Source organism: Cheilinus undulatus, linkage group 2, assembly GCF_018320785.1.
Source record: "Cheilinus undulatus linkage group 2, ASM1832078v1, whole genome shotgun sequence".
NCBI classification, from domain to species: Eukaryota; Metazoa; Chordata; class Actinopteri; order Labriformes; family Labridae; genus Cheilinus; species Cheilinus undulatus.
Window position 1 is genome coordinate 43,214,724 of NC_054866.1, and position 18,028 is coordinate 43,232,751.

The 18,028-nt window shown below is 37.5% G+C and overlaps 2 protein-coding genes across 4 annotated transcripts in view; both read left to right on the forward strand.

Annotated features, from left to right (window-relative positions):
- Positions 1–2,134, forward strand: part of zgc:153184 (uncharacterized protein LOC751652 homolog) — a 34,154-nt gene extending 32,020 nt beyond the window's left edge. For all 3 annotated transcript variants that reach the window (XM_041801495.1, XM_041801485.1, XM_041801504.1), the window contains one exon: positions 373–2,134. In XM_041801495.1, coding sequence (XP_041657429.1) covers positions 373–786 — 414 coding nt within the window. In that variant the 3' untranslated portion in view covers positions 787–2,134. The remainder of the gene's footprint in view (positions 1–372) is intronic.
- Positions 2,135–5,017: 2,883 nt separating this feature from the next.
- On the forward strand, positions 5,018–14,707 carry LOC121518851 (TPA-induced transmembrane protein homolog). The gene is made up of 8 exons (XM_041801515.1): positions 5,018–5,375; positions 5,945–6,022; positions 6,540–6,620; positions 7,387–7,461; positions 7,797–7,920; positions 8,203–8,363; positions 11,031–11,101; positions 11,243–14,707. Exons 1-8 carry the CDS (start codon positions 5,307–5,309, stop codon positions 11,436–11,438), a joined length of 855 nt encoding a protein of 284 aa, XP_041657449.1. The 5' UTR covers positions 5,018–5,306; the 3' UTR covers positions 11,439–14,707.
- Positions 14,708–18,028: the final 3,321 nt, after the last annotated feature.

The following is an 18,028-nucleotide window of genomic DNA, read 5'->3' on the forward strand; positions in this document are numbered from 1 at the left end:
GCCCCTTCAGTGTTTCCCACACTATTTGCTAAGTGAGCGATGACGCCACAGCCGGACACATGGCATGGTCCACACTGACGTGTTTCTCAGTTGGTGTCCTGAGTCTTCTGTTTAAGCAGGTCTCAGATAAGCTGTAGCAAGATGCCCCTGTAGTGCATGGATGCTGCTGAAAGGCGGATTGAAAGTGTAATCCCCTTAGCCTAGTTAAGAATCCTGAAGTGCCATTTGTGCACAGCTCTCACGCACCTACCGATAAGACTAAAAAACTCATCAGAATTTATGCATTAAGACATTTATTGATGTTTAAAAAAATCATTTTTGTTGAAACATGATCTGAATTTCCTTTTGGCTCTTGCACTTTTCCCCTCACAGACTCGTGCACGACTGTCATTCAAAAGACGTCCGCCCACTCGCCAGCACAGGAGGTCAGCTGGAGATGAGGCGGGCATCTTCGGAAGTCCTCTGTCCCCATGTGAACTTGACAGCCCATCAAAGGAAAATGCAAACGACCAAGACCAGGTTTTCAATGGCCCAGCAGAGGAAGACAAATGCAGCCTTATAGAAACCGAAGAGGACAGAGACTGTGGCAAAGCAGAGAAGGAGAGTGACCCCAGTGATGGTGGAGAGCTGGGAGAGGGGCACCAAACAACACAAGCTCAGACCTCAGAGAAGGAAGAAGAGCAGCCGTCAGAGTCTAAGCAAATAGGAGGTGCTGTGAAGATAGAGGAAGTGCAGGAGGAGATGGAGGAGGAATCCAAGAAGCAAGTGGTGGGCTCTGAGCTGTGAATTTTAATTCAAGAGAGAAATATATATAAAAATCTATCAGTGCTTTGACTAAGATCACTCCATGAAAATACTCATCAGGAAAGCTTTTTAAATGTCTTGGTACTGGCTTTAAGTTCCTCTGTCGCCCCCTTTCTGTCGTCAGAAGAACAGGTCTATAAACACTGGAGGGTTTGAGAAGCAGCTGTTCTCTGCAGGTGAAAATAAGCATTAAAGTCAAAACTCTGACTATCTGACAGAGGGGATTTGTGTCATGCTGTCCGAATGACCGGACTCTTTATTCTGAAAAATATTATTTTCTTTCTTTATTTCTGCTGTGATTTGACTCATGTCAAAGACTTTTTGAGAGTGCATTTCTTTCTCAGAAATCTTACATGCAATTTAATTATTTGACCTCACAAATTAATAGATGAAAATGTTATCACATCATAAATCATAATAGCTTTAGACTGATAATTCTTGGGAAGTTATCTAGTTTATGTGTTTTTGGCAATTGATGACCATGTTTTTGTTTTCGTATTTTTCTTTGCTTGCTTTATTTTGTATTCTTCAAAATATCTGAATTAAGAAGCTACTGTTGGGTGGCTAAGGTCATCAGCAATTATGTGACATAATATTGAGCAGAGATGCATTATGTTGGATTTCAGTCAATATTTCTGAGCTGATTTTGCAGAAACCTACGCATATATATGCAGGGTTCTGCTTTAAAGTCCACAAATTTAATGCTTTAACTTATAAAGTGAAGCATTACGGTACATTTGTACATTCTGCCAGCATCTATGGCTGATATATCAGCTGTATATATAGACAGAAATGCCACTAAAATTCCCTTTTTAAGCCATTTCTTCCAACACCAATATTATGCTAATAATATTGTGCATCCCTTCTATTAGGAAAATAAACAACCTCTTTTAAGTGAAAGACAAAGTTGACTTACCTCTAAATGGTTTTATTTTGGGGTTGTAACATTGAAATGAGTGAGTGATAAATATCAGAGAATATATTTAATATGGAAGGCCTTTCAGAAATTTTCTAAGCTGTGTCTCATCTGCTGGGATAATTGCCATGATTAATGCTTTCTTATCTTCAGTTAAGTAAAGCCAAAGGCTTTATTGTTACTGGCTAATGTCTCTTATTACTGCTGCCGTCAACAACTCCTTAAAAATGTATGTTTTCACGAGGCTGTTGCTATGGAATCCTTTTGATTGTTATTCTTCCTTTTCTGAATGAAGTGCATTTTTGAGGGGTTGAATGTGCTCTTAAAACTGCACCAAACTTTACTAAAGAGAAGAGATGAATATGTACATATTTTATTGTTTTTACAAATGTAAATAAAATATTGTGAAACCTTGATTTTTGGTTGAAGTATGTCTACGTGTTGAATTTCCATGTTTCACCAGAATCAGGAAGTGGCTTGACTTTACTTTACAGGTCATGAGTATACATTTCAGTCTGTTACATAATGAGCTTAAACCCCCCATAGGAGGTTTAAGTCCAAGTCATAGCACTTACAACGGTGTGGTCAACATGTGACGCTAAACCACATAATGCATGTTAGTGTGGTTGAGTATGAAGGCACCACATAGTGGACATAAGAGGTGCTGCTTAACTCTGAAGAACTAAAACCACCGCAGGAGAGCTGACTGTCATTATCCAGAAAATACTGTGGCTGAGGTGCACACTAATGTGCACAGAGGAAGTGTAAGAATACAGCTTATGTCTTTTTCTGTTGTATTATTTCAGTTCTGCTTTATATTGTTAAGATATAAAATTAAAAAAAAAAAAAAGAAAACAGCTTAATGATTTCTGATGCCCTGATTCAAAGGTTTTTATCTAATCAAACTTAAAAAAAAATCAGATGTTGTCTGATTAAGTCATTCATATGTTTATAATAATATGATAACTTTTATTTATAGAGCACTTTACACAGTAAAGCTACTAAGTGCTGTACATGGTCAGTAATACATAAAAACTTAATACATAAACCAGACAGGCTCTTCCCTCCATAAACACAGGGACAATCATAAAAAAACAAACATTTAAGCCTTAAATTTTATTTTGAAAAATTGTAGAACTCAGAATTCAATTAAAAAAACACTTAATAATCAAACCTTGGATAGGGTCTCTGATAACAGTGCACTTTAAAAGGAGATTTAAAGAGATTACAGACTCAACTGAGTCGTATTGACTCACATGCTCACCAATTCTATGTTCATTCTATTCAAATGGTCATTTTCTCTGAATTCTGTTTGTGTTTGTAATATTTATCCATACCTCATGATTCTGTAAGGGATTTAACACATCTAAACACACAGTTTTCACTTGTATTTATACTTAAGGGAACACGTTGGTAGTTAACTAAAACTGACTAAAAAATAAAACTAAAATGTAAAAATCCTTTTAGTTAACTGAAACTAAATCAAAACTAAGCTAAAAATGAAAACTAACACTAAATTCTGTGATACAAAACTAGCTAAAATAAAATTGAATTAAAGACAAAATCTCCTTAGTTGAGTAAAATCCGCTGATTTGATTGAAGAAGACTTCATACATTGGTAAATTTTGGTTTTAAGTAATATACAAACATCAAAATTAAATAAATGAAAAGTGATGAGCCCTTTTGGTTCTCACCCTTGATCGGTATCTGAAATTGCCAAGAAGACTAAAACTAACACTTAAACTAATAAAAACTAAAATAAAACGAAGCATTTTTGCAAAAATATACACTAAACTAAACTAAACTAGCAACCTGATGATTGTGTTTGAGATAATAACTTTAAAAAGAAAGTTACTTTTACCTGCCCTGTTACATGGAAGAGAGCTGGAGGAAGAGCTGAACTGGAAGATATCAGGGCTTAACCTTGGATTGCAGCTGACCTTATAACTGCCCTTTGCAACTATACACTATTACCTGCTTAGTAGTTTTTGCACGGGTCACATAATTTGCTCCATGATGCTTGTAGCTCCTGCAAATGTAAGAACTGTCCACAAGCATAATAACCTACAAACATGATAGAAATCTACAGCAATGTAAAAATCCCCAAAATGTTACAAATGTCCCATAAATGTAATAGCAGTTGCCTAATGCAAATGTAATTTCCAATTTCCCTCAAATGTAATGACTATTAGATTTGCAGGGGTTTATTATGTTTGAAGGAAGGTCTTTCAAAATTGCAATAATTTCCCACAAATCTAATATGAACATGAAATGAGTGTTGTCTTCATTGTTGTTTGTTGTGGCCCTTATACAACCAGTTCAAGTCAGCTCATTAGAAGCAGGGGATGTCTCTGGTGTTAAAGGCCCCAGGATTTCTGCAAAATTCAAAGGGCTCTAAGCCCTCCTCAGGGGTCCAGCTGATCCAAATAAAAAATGTTAACAACAGAGTCAGTTACCAGTTTGACACTTCTCTTTCCTTATTTAAGAGAGAGTTAGAGAAAGAATATCTGATTTCTTCATGTCAGTAGTTCATGTTTAGCCTGTGATTTCCACCTGTGGCCTGTGTCGACCCCTGCTGGTGACCATATATATATATATATATATATATATATATATATAAAATTGCCGTTATTGCAACAGCATTTCCACCTAAAAACGTCTTGCTTCCCTTGAACATTACAACATAACTTATGTGCTCTAATGCTAGAAAAAAGGCCTTCAAATTCTGAGATGTCAGTGTTTAAATAGGTTATATACTTTTAGAAATTAATATTTTTACATAAAGTTTCCAAAAGGAGATGTCACGTGTCAGTGATGCGAGCTATAGATATGCTGCTTTCAGTTTAAAAAAATATAATTTTAATCCGAGGTTCCTGTTTAGATTTGTTTTATTGACAGATGTTTAAATATGGCCTTATCGTATTTATGTAAACAAGTTAAGTGAAATAAAACATTAGTTTGAGGCATCTTTTTGAATTATTCCTCATATTTAAAAAGTACAATTAAACCACATCCCCATAGAGGCATTTCTGCTATCATGAGGATCCTTATTTGGTTAAGTAAATATTGATCTAATAAAATCCTCGAGGCATTAACCCGCGCTAAAATAACTGCGTCACCTGTTTGCGTTTCAAATACCTTTAGACAAACACCCAGTGTTAGCTTTCACTTTGGCCTGAATTTGCCTTCATGTCGTAATTACAGTAGATTTTACAGGGAAATACAGTCGACGGCGCTGCTGGAGCACCAGACTGTCACGATCAGCCGTCCTGACCTCCCTCACTTGACAACGCCTTCTGACGTCAGCACCGAAACTTGAAGGAACTCACCTGTCTGCCTGGCGAAGAGGGACCAGCAGGGAATGAGACAAGACACACGTCCTCGTGTGAAAAGCACAGTTCCACGAGCTGTCAGGTGTTGATAATGTGAACTTGCCGGGTGAGCTGTTGTTTTTTGAGGTTCCGGTGCCTTTTTTTAACCTGCGGTCTGTGCGGTTTCGATATCAAAACTTAAAACTATAAGACACTTCCGGGTTGGGATTCCGCCAGGCTGAAAATATAACGCTTGGACAAGGAGGTGACCCAGGATGGACGTGGAAATGCAAAATACTCGGACAAATGGGGACCCGGGAGCTGCAACTGTGACAGAAGAACGGGTAAGTCCTTGTTTTAAATTAGTTTCAGCATATTCTCTATAACTGTAAGAGTAATAACCATTACAGGGTCAATAAGAGGCTTATAGGATGATGATAAAGTTATCTACTAATTGTGCTTATACTTCTAAGCATATCCATGTTTATCTAATATAGTCTGTTAACTTATTTCTGCTTATTTCCAGATAAGATAAGAGCTGAAACTATTAATCAGATGAGTGAAGATGCAGGGCTTAATGCTGGCAACTTCTATTACAGATTTATCATTTTCATAACAGGAAATCATAAACATACAAACTAATTATCCTTAGGTAGTATATGTAAGTGTTCTCTTTGTTTTATCACATAATACTAGAGTGTTCTTAATGATAAAACAATCAGGATAAATACTGGTGGACATAATTCACAGTTTCTTCTGTTTTTTTTTGACAAATCATTCGTAAGTAGTGATGAACTAAGAGATTATTTTATGAATAATGCTTTGTCAAATCTCCAACATCATTTTGCACAAAAATGCCCTTTTGTTTTATTGAAATTCATGATAATACTCTGGGAAATTTACCTGATCTTAGGTGACAGCAAGTAATGGAGACCGTGTGGCCTGCATGGACCCAGAAGCCACAGAAACAGATGAGTTGCTTTCCATAAAGGTGAAGCTCTATCGTCTTTATCTTGTTTTACACCTTGTGTTTGTTTTGTGCACGTAGCATCTGTTTAAGAGATGACTAACACATACCTTATGTTTCCTAAATGTAGATGTTGTCTGAAATTATTGATACTTATTTGATTCCAGGTGTTTTAAAAGAAAGCAGCCTTTGCTATTTTAGTGATTAATAGTTATGAAAAGTTCTGAAGACATACAATGACGACATCTGTTTGCATAAGAGAGGCATGAAACCATACTGCTAGCAAACGCCTTGCACAATACCGTGGCAAAATTTTGGCACCTTAACCTCTTTTTTCATACATGTGCAGGGGTAGTCTTGCCAGTTTTGATAGTTCAAGCCTTGAAAAAAGAAAATCCTGCATACTACTTTTGTTCAGCATCGTTATTTATTAGAGAAAAGCAAGTTTGACAACACACTTGACAGATCTGGAGAACAAATAATCTCTCTGTTGTAAACTGCATGGGAAAAGTGACATACAAGTCTGTTATGTTTTGTTCAGGTTGATGGTTGTAATGGAGAGGCGATACCCCCCGACCACGCAGCAGAGCCTCAAAGGAGCCTGGGAAATACGTCAGGAGAGGTATAAAGGTTTTCATTTGATCCAGTTTACTTCAACTGTTTTCAAAGAAAGCACAAAGTCTCACTGTATCCTGTGTTTGCATCACTTTTGCTAACTGCATTTCAACTCGTTCATGCAAGTTTGACACCTTATTTTGAATTTATGGCCGGTATTTCTATCACATTTTTAATACTTTTCAGTAAAAAAATCCACATAAAGATCTGTTAGGAGGAGCCTTTGCTAACAGATTATCTCTGCCTATACTGTATATTTTCTAAAGGCAGCAATAATCACTCTTGTTGGTCAAAACTGACCTGGTCTGGTTTGCAATTTATAAACCCCTGAGTGCTTATCTGAACATAATTCTCCAAACTGTCAGCATTTCTTTATTATAGATCTTTTAATTGGTGTTATTTAAAATTCTAATACCTCAATATAGTGTTTTTTTATTTTCATGAGCTATAAGCCATATTTTTCACAAAATTTAAAATTAACTATTGAAATACGTCACTTTGTATGAGAAAAAAAAGAATTAATGGAAGGGTTTTTACTTTTTTATTAAATAACAGCAAAAACAAACTGTTCCATGATACTCAGATTTTTTTGCTTGTACATGTGTACCATCGAAACCTTTTAATAACAGGTCACAATCGATGCGTGGACAACAAAAAGGTCAAACAAAACAAAACTCATAGTGACAAAATCCCCACATAGTCCTAGTTAATCATCTAGTAAGAGTGAAGTGTATGAGGACAGAGCTTCAGTTGTCATTTCTGTTTTTTGGCAGGGTCATAATGGGGAGATTCTAAATTCTGATGATGCAGCAGAAACTCAAAGGACACATGGGATGGCTTCTTTGGAGGTATGAAAACTTTCGTTTAAGATAATGGAAAGTGTTTGTTTTCTTTTTGTGTTTCTTTCTATTCCTAAAATAAAGGAATTGTAACTTCTGGTTATTTTGTGCTAACACTCTTAGTCATTTTCCTGTGAGACACCAAAGAGGACAGTTTAACTGTAGTAATATCAGTCTCTAACCCCAGAAACACAGATGTATTCTTAATTTTCCTTCATTTTTCCCAACTTTGAATGTTGTTTTTATGCTTTTTTTGTATTTTTTCTAAGACACAAACGTCATGCTCTGCTAGAACCATCATAACTGAAGCCATACCTTAAAAGGCATTTAATTTTGTTTCTTAGGTTAGAAGAATAAAGAGGGAGCTGAATGAGATCGTCTGTTGGAAAGTTAAACTATGGATGGCCATCATCTTCGTCTTTGTCCTCATCATTGCTACCATTATAATTTCGCTGCTGATCTGCTCAGGTAAGGTTCATTTCTATGTTAAAGAGAGTTAAATGGTGCTTACAATAATAAAGAGCGCATGCATAAACAGTGAGAAGTCTGTTGATAAATATCTAAAATATCTTTAAGTTGCTGTTATATATAAAGGTCATTTTTTATACGTTATAGTGTTAAAGGACATCAGTGGCTAATTGCCAAAGTGTAAATTACTTTAAAATGCTCCAGCTACAATGTAAACACTTTGTGCAAAGATCCTGTACACTCTTTCTAAGAATAAAACACTGCAATTTCCTTTTTGTGCAGCAATCCATGAGGACGTGGATGAAAAGTTCGACCCAATATTGTTTAAGTTTCCTGTTTATTTTAACGGGAGCTTCCAGCTGCCCAACATGGCCTTCAAGGAGGAACTCTTCACCCTGTCCTTAAACGAGAGTCAAACACTCGCCACTGACCTTCAAGAAAAGGTTTGGCTGAGCTTTGGGGCATGGGGTGTTGTCCTGTTGAAAGTAGCCTTCAGAGGATCGGCACACTGTAGTCATACAGAGTTATCCTATAGATGGGAGGCAAGTGAGAAATAGAGAAAAGTGGAGGGAGGAAGGGGTGGGTGAGAAATGTGAGAACAATAGAGAGGGGAATGGTCAGGCTTGAATTTATGGAAATGCAGGAAGAGGCATGGTTAATGTGCAGACCTGCCCCTAAAAGTCTGCTATAAGCATCACTCAGTTGGTACTAAGGGGCCCAAAATATGGCAAGAAAATCCTCACATCATTGCACCACCACCATCCTGAACCATTGCTGCAAGGCAAGATGGATCCATGCTTTTATGTTGTTTACACCAACCTCTGACCCACAGGCTCACCAAAATCTGACAATGCATGACTATAAAAATGTTGCCTGGTCTGATGAGTCTAGATTTTTGCTGCAACTTCTGATGTGAAGCAGACAAATCTGTGCAAATATTGGATGCTATTTGGGATGCAGAATATGATCAGTATGATACCAGTTTGGGCATGGATTAGCTTAAAAAGTCAATCATCAGTATTTGCAGATATGAGCATTTCAGCTGATATTTTCAGTCCATATAATAGCTGTAAATACTGGTCATATGCAGAGCAATAAAAAAAAACATCAGCTGAAGCTTGTTTCTTCTATTTCATCCTCATTCTTTAAACTTTAAAGAGTTTTAAGGACTGAAGTCTTAAGTCTTGCCTATGTTTATTTAGCAGTATTTAAATCAATAATGATTCAGGAAAAATTGATCAGGGAATAGGGAATCAGGGAATCAAATATCCAATCTAATTTGCATTCCTAGATCATATCAATATGGAGAAAAATCTCAGAGGAACCTTCCAGCCCCTGGTTGAGTCTGCAAAATTAGAATATCATGAAAAAGTTCATTTTTTGCTGGGATTTCATTAAAAAAGCAAGTCTTCTATTTATCCTAGATCCATCTTCTACAAGTTAAATATTTCAAGACTATTTTGTCTTAATCTTGATTATTATGGCTTACAGCTTAGGGAAATCAAAAATCCACTCTCTCCAAATAATAGAATATTGTGGAAAAGTCCAGTTTCTCTCATTCTGGTTCAGTACACACAACCACAATCATGGGGAGGACTGTTGACTTGACCCTTGTCCAGAAGGCGATCATTGACACCTCTCACAAGGAGGTTAAGCCACAGAAGGTCACTGCTGAAAGTGCAGGCTGTTCTCAGAGGCTGTATCAAAGCTTATTCATGGAAAGGTGACTGGAAGGGAAACGTGTGGTAAGAAAAGGAGCACAAGCAACAGGGATGAGCGCAACCTTCAGAGGATTGTCAAACAAAGCAGATTCAAGAACTTAGGGAAGCTTTACAAGGCGTGGGCTGAGGCTGGAGTCAGTGCATCAGACAGAGCCACCACACAGAAAGGTCCAGGAAGTGTTGTGTTCATAGAGTCAAGCCAATCCTGAACAACAGACGCCATAAGCGTCTCACCTGGGCTAGGGAGGAAAAAGGCAGGACAGTTTCTCAGTGGTCAAAAATCCTGGTTTCATATGAAAGTAAATTTAGGAATCCATTTGTTTGGAAATTACTGCTCCAGAGTTTGAAGGAAGATCAGAGAGGCACAGAATCCAAGGTGCTTGAAGTCTAGTGTTTTCAGTTTCCACATTCAGTAATGGTTTGGGATGCCATGTCATCTGCTGATGTCCACGGTGCTTTATCAAGTCCAGAGTCAACGCTGTCAGCCATCTACCAGCAGATTTTAGAGCACTTCACGCCTCCATCTGCTGTGGAGCTTTATGGAGATTCTGATTTCATTTTCCAGCAGGACTTGGCACCCGTCTACAGTGAAGCCAAAACTACCAGAAACTGGTTTGCTGACTGTGGTATTACTTTGTTTGACTGGCCAGCCAACTGGCCTGACCTGATCCCCACAGAAAATCACTGGAGTATTGTGAAGAGGAAGATGAGAGACGCCAGACTCAACAATACAGACAACCTGAAGGCTGCTATGAGACAACCTTGGCTTAATAACACTCCAGCAGTGCCACGTACTGATTGCCTCCATGCTATGTTGCATTGTTGCAGACCAGAAGGTCAACATTTCTGTATTATAAATCCTGTTTTGGACTAATATTTTGTCATATTCTAAAATTCTGAGATAGAGGATTTTTGAGCTGTAAGCTGTAATCATCAAGATTTTTAAAAAGTCTTGATGTGCCAGTATGTCATAAAGAGTAAAGAAAATGAATAAAGGAACTGAATCAAAACTGAATCCAACTTAGTACAAGAAAGGTGTACCTAATGAAGTGGTTAGGTAGTTTAGTTAGTGAGCAACTGGATTAAAGCTGTGTTATGCACAGCAATGCAGTTAATTGAAATTAGAATAAGTAAATGGTTTTGTTAGCCAAATCAGATCCACAAGAGACAAGCCGTTCCGCTCCCTGTGACAGAAATGCCTCTAGATTCTCAAAATAAAACCTGTTGTGCTGTTGTTAGAAATTTAAACCCTCTGTGGTTGTGTTGATCTCTTTCTGTAGAGAGAATTGAATAGAACAAAGCTGATGTGAAGTAGAAGTAGGTTGGTATCAGCCAGAAACATTTCACACTCATTGTTTGTTTCTACATGCCTCATCCTGCTCCACCCAGCTTGCTGACCTCTACCGATCCTCGCCTGCTCTGGGACGCTACTTCTCAGGAGCTGAGATATATGCTTTCAGGTAAAAACACACCATTCTCAGTGGTTTGGACACATATCCACAAAAAACATGAAACCAAAGCATGTGTACTTCCTGTCATTGCTTTTAAAGTTAAAAAAAAAAAGTGCTGAGCTTTGGTGGTTTTGTTTTACTCCCCCGCAGGAACGGATCAGTCATAGCTGACTACCAGCTGAAATTTCTCATGCCTGAAGAACACCAAGATCAGCTGAGGGGCTTTATCCTGAGCAGGGAAATGGTTTACAACGTGTTCAGGCAGTTTCTGTATGACCAGGAGTCTGATGAGTCAGGGCAGATGTATATCGACCCCTTGTCTCTCATCATGTTTGTGAGACAGTAGTGTGAAAAGTTCACCGATAGACTGGAAAATCCCCTTATAATGTTGACCTTGTCATTGAGGTGAGACACTTAACAAACCACCCTCTGTGAGGCGTGTTTGTAGCTTTTATTGTCAAACGTCTGTGAGATTCTCCCACGAGCATGCAGAAATGCTGCATGTGATGCAGCTTATCCACAGGAAACTTCATGACTGCAGCCACGTAAGCTCATTATGTCTGTAGGTCATACGGACGATCTAATGATCTGATCTGCTTAATAGGCTTTAAAGACTGATCTTAATTAAAATCAATCCATGGTAAAGGAATTGTCAAGTAAGTTGGACATCTGTCTACTGTCAGGGCAGATTGATTTAACTCATGGGAGAACTTTTTACTAAGTATTACTGTGCCTATTTTTTTGAAAATGTATTCATGTAAGAGTATTTTTAAATGCTACTGCTGATAATTTTTTATATGATGTACTATCACTGTGATCTTTGTATACCCAGTTAGTCAGAGCCTGTGGTGGGATACTTGTGTTTTTAAAGAAAATTTAAGTGTTTATATTTGCATATCTGTGCCAATAATTCCTGTCACCAGACATGATTTGCAAACCAAAACTGGGGGCAGCTCTTAAAATAATTGCCTAGGACGCAGCAAACACCTTATGAAAATCAGCCTTGAAGAACTGTGCAGGGAAAAAAGGTATGACAGAAAGCTGCATGCCCATCAAAATATTCTATGCTATGCTATGCTTTACTACGCTGATAAATTCAGAATGCATTTTGTGTCTAAATGGCCAAAGATTTAAACAGTGTGATGGTTTTGTAATACCTGGGGTCTGGGCCCTCCTGGGGTTAGGGTCTGGGCTATTATTATTGTACATAGATCTTTTGGCAGAACAAGTGTTTGTGGGCCTACTCCATTGGGATTATATTGATGAAAACTGTTAAATATGATTATTATTTTTTTCTGTGTAGGTCCTGGGGGGTCATAGCTTTTCAGGAGGTGTGTTTCCACAGAGCGATGTGGTCTGGTCTGGTACACTATGGCACCTTGTAGTAACAAAAATCCTGATCTTAATTGTGTTTCAACAGCCAACAGTACCTTTACTTGACAGCTGCATTATTTTCTTGAAATCTAGGAGATGTTTAAACATGGATTGTTTTGTGTTTGCCCATTTTTTTTAGTTATTTTGATACCTCTCCTAGTTTTTGATAGTGGAAAACAAATAATTGAGCACTGTACAAAAACTGAACTGAACTAGGCTGCTTGGTGGCAGGGGTGGAGACAGAAGTGTTAGATATGTGGGGGCTTAGCCCAAACTTGGGGGAATTTGGGGAATGCTTACTCGGATATGCTTGCTTGTTATCATTAATATGCACTTTTTAAAAAAATATTTAATGCAAATATACATTTAATATGACAACAAATCTTTAATAAAAGCATTTGGGCAAAAATGATGCCATTCTATCTAAAAAACACCCTTGAAAGCCATCATTAATATTTTTTCAATGTTCATTCAAAACAAAGTTTAAGTATTATCTATAATTCAGCAGGTGTATAAGCTCTTTTTTAGATCAATATTTTTGAGGCTTTATGCCTTTATTTGTAGAGGACAGTAAATAGAGTCGGAAACAAGGAGAAGAGACATGAAGAAAATTAGCCACAGGCCAGAGCTGAACCCAGGTCACCCACATACATGGGGCGCACCCCAGACCACCAGGCAACCCACACCCTGGTGTACGAGCTTTTCAAAGTAAAGTAGAAATATTTTTTGAGTTGAACAAGAAGAATGAAATCTTCATGCTGTGATCAGCAGAGTTCATTTGTATATTATAATGTTTGGGGATGTAATGGTATCAAAATCTCATGATATGATAATACCTCGCTAACAAGTCTACAGTATGGTATTATTGTGGTATCAAAAAACCAAAAACAACAAATGAACACTTGCAAAAGAATAACATCAGTATTTATTAAACAACAATTGCATACTAATTATTACAATATGTGAAAAAAGTGTTGTAGGTGTGCATTAGGCTTAATATATGATATAAAAATATAAACTTTTACTCCAGCATATTTAATAACCTCCTAAAACCTTCATTGCCCATGATAATTTTCCAGCTGGCTCTTCATGTTACTCATGTTCAAGTATGTCACAGTCTGGCAGTGTCTGAATGTTGTCTGTTGTTTGTCCATTTCTCCTTCCTCACTTTTTGACACCAGGAACCAAAAAAATGTCCACATGTCAGATGTGCTGCAGTCTCCACAATCTCAAAACTTTGTCACTTGGTTCAGCCTCATAAAACGTTGCATCCACTATTTTCGCGCTGTTAGATCAAGCCAGTGAGTGGAGCACAAAGGATGATGGGTATGCAACTGTAGTTCCTGCTTCCCTTTGCACTGCTCCCCAAAAATCCCTTCATTTTTGTCCCAAAGACCTATTGTCTGAAACTGTCACATCCACAATAGTATCAAGATGCTGCTGTCACTGCAATACCATTAAACTAACGGTACTGTTAGTCTCTATAAATGATGTGTTTTAGCATTTATCAATCATAACACTTAGCAGTGTCATACTTTTTACCAACCTGAAAGATTTGGGGCTTTTTGAGAAAACATTCAGGTTATAAGCCCTGTAGGCCACCCTGTCATTCCACTTATGCTTAGTGGAAACACCTTTAGAAACCAGTAGGGAGGCCCTACAGGAAAAAAATGTTGTGAGGACTAATATAAAGCTCCTGTTGAATATATTCCATTATTTGAACACTAGAGGGAGCGCACGTCCCACATGCAAGTCAAGAGTCTGACTCCTTTGCTGCTGTCTCTCTTGCCTTCGCTGCTTCTCTGCAGCCATCCATCTAGAGTGGACATTGAAATTTAATAATTCAAATGTGTTATGGCAGCTTGTATTAAGCATAGTGCTGGTGGCATTGTGCATGTTTATCAGCTGGAACTGTGTCAGTACTTTAGTAGAAGCTTGTTTCCTGTCAGTGATAATGCCCACAGGTTTGTCTTCTAATACGATTACAGCTGTGGTTAAAGTTTATGCCAATTGTCTGGTAACAAGGAGAGATTGTTCCAGCAGATGGTAGTTAATTAGTCTGCTGGCACAAGACTCTCTGGAAAGTTTTGATGCCTGAGTTAATAAAGACAGTAACCGCCTTTTTTTGACAGTTTATTTTGTGGTATAATCACATCTTAAGGGAGTGGTTTTGTAAGAGCAATCATGTTACATACATGTGTGATGATGAAAGAAAATAAATAATGCTTTTACAGAATTTTGTCTCCTCTGATGTGTGATGAGAAGCTCAAATCATCACTGTAATTAAGCTACACTTTCACTTCAATTGGCATATAATATTTTTTTGTGAAGACACAAAACCACGTTATGATGCTCAAATTTAGAAACTTCTTGTTCTCTCTTGGGGACCGTATTTAGAGGGATTTAACCCTCAGAATCAGCTGCTTTTTATTGATGACCTGTACAATTGTTGTGGAAACACGGTCACTTTAACTCCCAGCATATCTTCAGTAAATACAGAGCCCTTTTTTTTTTTTTTTAATCTCCTGGACTTCTTTTTCCTGGAAGGGAAATATATTTTTCACGTGTGCCTCCTGAGTGCATGACAGTCACATGCCAGTCAAAAGTTCAAGTTTAAACATCAGTGATCTCAAAGAGACACTAGCATTTCATTATTGTAAATAAAGCAGGGGTCATTAGCTACATTTGCACAAGGGCCAGGTTTAGTCATGACAGAGATTGTGGAGGCGGGACTTTTAAATAAACTAAAATAAGATAAATATGGTTTAATTAACATATTATGATATTAGAATTTGTATTTTCTTTTCAAATGCACATCATTTGTAGTTGTTAACAGTGAAATCCATCACTATTACCCTATTCAGCAGCCTGCCACAAGGTAATTGAGGTATTTTATCTGCATATTCCTGGGTTATGTGATCCATCGCTGGTTTTGATGGTTATATGGTTCATCTCAATTGGTGCAAAACGTGCAGGAAAACATTTTTTTTGTTTTGATTCCCAGGCAGGAAAAGTTTCACTGTATAAGAGTTTTACGTAGGAGATTGACACAGAAAACTGTAGGTCTAATCAGGGCAGGAATGATAGAGATGTTTCTGTCATGCATCTAAAGATTCCCTAGAGGTTGATTTCTGCAAAAACAGATCAAATGTCAAGTTTTTCTTGATAAAGCTGTTTTAATATTCATCTCTTTGGGGGTTAATTTAATAGCTGCATAGATTTAAATCCTTAAGATCCCCTTAGAACCACAACATAGTTTTCCTCTGCATATTTTCTAAATTCAATTGTTTTCTGGGGTCCAGATGGAACCTCTTGGGGACCTGATAAGGCCCCTGGGCCACCAGTTGATGATCACTGACATAAAGCTTACAGCACCTGCTTTCTAAAGCTGCAAATGTTTGGATAAACAACACCTGACCTAAACATTTAAGTTAAGAGCGGATTAATCGACTAATAGCCGTCTACTTGCTATGTTTAGGGTTAATGAGTGTATTTTCTGTGCATGTCTCGATGTCTGATCTGTAAGAGTAAACACTTTTCTTAATCTGTTGACAGCAGTGAGAGATCAGGTGCATGGCACAGGGCAGCAGCATAGATCCTATTTGTGTATACCTGATAGGCGGTTAGATACGAGGTGGCAGCGATCTGTCACTGGTGGTCCATCTCCTCTGTGCTATTTTTAGACATGTTAATCTTCTGAAGCCAGATTTACTATACCAGGTACTTTGAGCTTTGATTGCTAGGTTGGTTTGAACAGACTTCACAACTCTCTCTTGATGTAAACATAATCCTCTAAGGTCAGCCATGGATCAACACTGCTGTTTATGCATGTATTTGTTCATTCAGCTGTGCTTGTGCAATGTGTTATAAGCTTTAACTGGCCAAACTCTATCTCAGGTTACTTAGTCTTTAAATAATTCATTTTATCAGCTTCGAGAATACCTTAATAGATTAATTATAAAGCACTTTCATATGCATCTTTATGTTATTATCAGGGCTTCAGTTTTGTCCTTAATGCAAAGATCCTGTTGAAACTGAAGGCATTCTTTTTATCAAAAATTAAAATCCCAAGAATAGTTTATCAAAACTATTAGAAAAGAGGACAACCTGTTTTTTGGGCAGATTACATCTAGTTATTTTCAGAGAATAAGAACACGGAATAAGCATGAGTCCTTGCATGCAGATGCCTTAATATACAGTACCTATAAAAGTATTCATCACATTGGAAGCTTTAGCCCTTTATTGATTGTATATATCAACCATGGTCAAATTAATTTGGCTCTTTTGAAAAAAAAAAAAACAAAAAAGAAGAGAAAATAGATTTCTACTAGGTAATGTCTGGAGGATGTTCAGTGCCTTGGAAAATTTCTTATATTCATCCCCTGACTTTTACTTCAGTAGCCTTTTTTCTTAGTTGCTTGGAGTGTTCTTTTTTCTTCATGATGTAATGTTAGCCAAGAATCCTGGTTAACCAGTGACTCGACTTTCCAGACACAGGTGTCATTAAGCTACAGTCACTTCAGACACATTCACTGCACTCAGAGACTAGTAGCACCAATTGGCTGGATCTCTAATGAGTAAAGTGGGCTAATATCCATGCAGTCAAGTATTTTACCTTACATATTTTTATTTAACTGGTATTACTTTGTAGAAACCTGTTTTCACTTTGACAATAGTCAGACCTATTATCTGATGTTTTAATAAGATCAGGATAAAGCCCTCTGTTGTAAACCAGACAATCCTAAAATTGAATACAAAGCTTATCCCAGATCCAAGAGCACTGAAGGCCTCATAGGCGGTTAGGCCTCACATTATTGTCAATATGGCCAACTGCCACTGCCTGTGAATAATCAAGTGCTTTAAAAAATTTGTGTCAAATGTCTATTTTTGAATCTATTCTTTAATTAATACTGTATGTTGTACATGGAGCTGTTGTTACAAATGGCAGACTTTGACAATGAAGTTCTATCAAATAAAAATCTAAATATGAAAGCGTATCTGTATTACAGCATATTTCGTTTCTACTGTTAACATTTCATTAACTAACCTGAAAAACTGTTATTACACAACTACATAGCGCAAGCTGTTATCCGGAAATGAAAAGGGGATGCAAATCTCGGCAGCTCCAAAATCAGCACCCCCTCCACATATTTCCTGTACTGAACACTCTGGGATCAAATGATGCTGTGTGAATTATAAGTTGCTGTCAACTGAACCATGTGAATTAAATACATGTAGCACTCATGCTGGCCCCAAAGAATAGGGGATGCAAATGTCGGCAGCTCTGAAATCAGCCCTGCAGAAAAATGCATCCCCCTCATATCTTCTGTTAAATGAATGAGATAAGGACATATTTTCTGGATATGCATGAACTTTATTTCTGGATATGCATGAATCGAATGCTATACATTGTTGACATATGTTGTCTTGACAGAATAAAAATACATTTATGTATTACCTGAGGGCAAACTATAAGCTATGCATTACTTGACACCTATAGGGAGCAATCACCCAACCCCTTACTATCAGAAAGGCCCATCAAATAATTCAGAGGGAGGAATG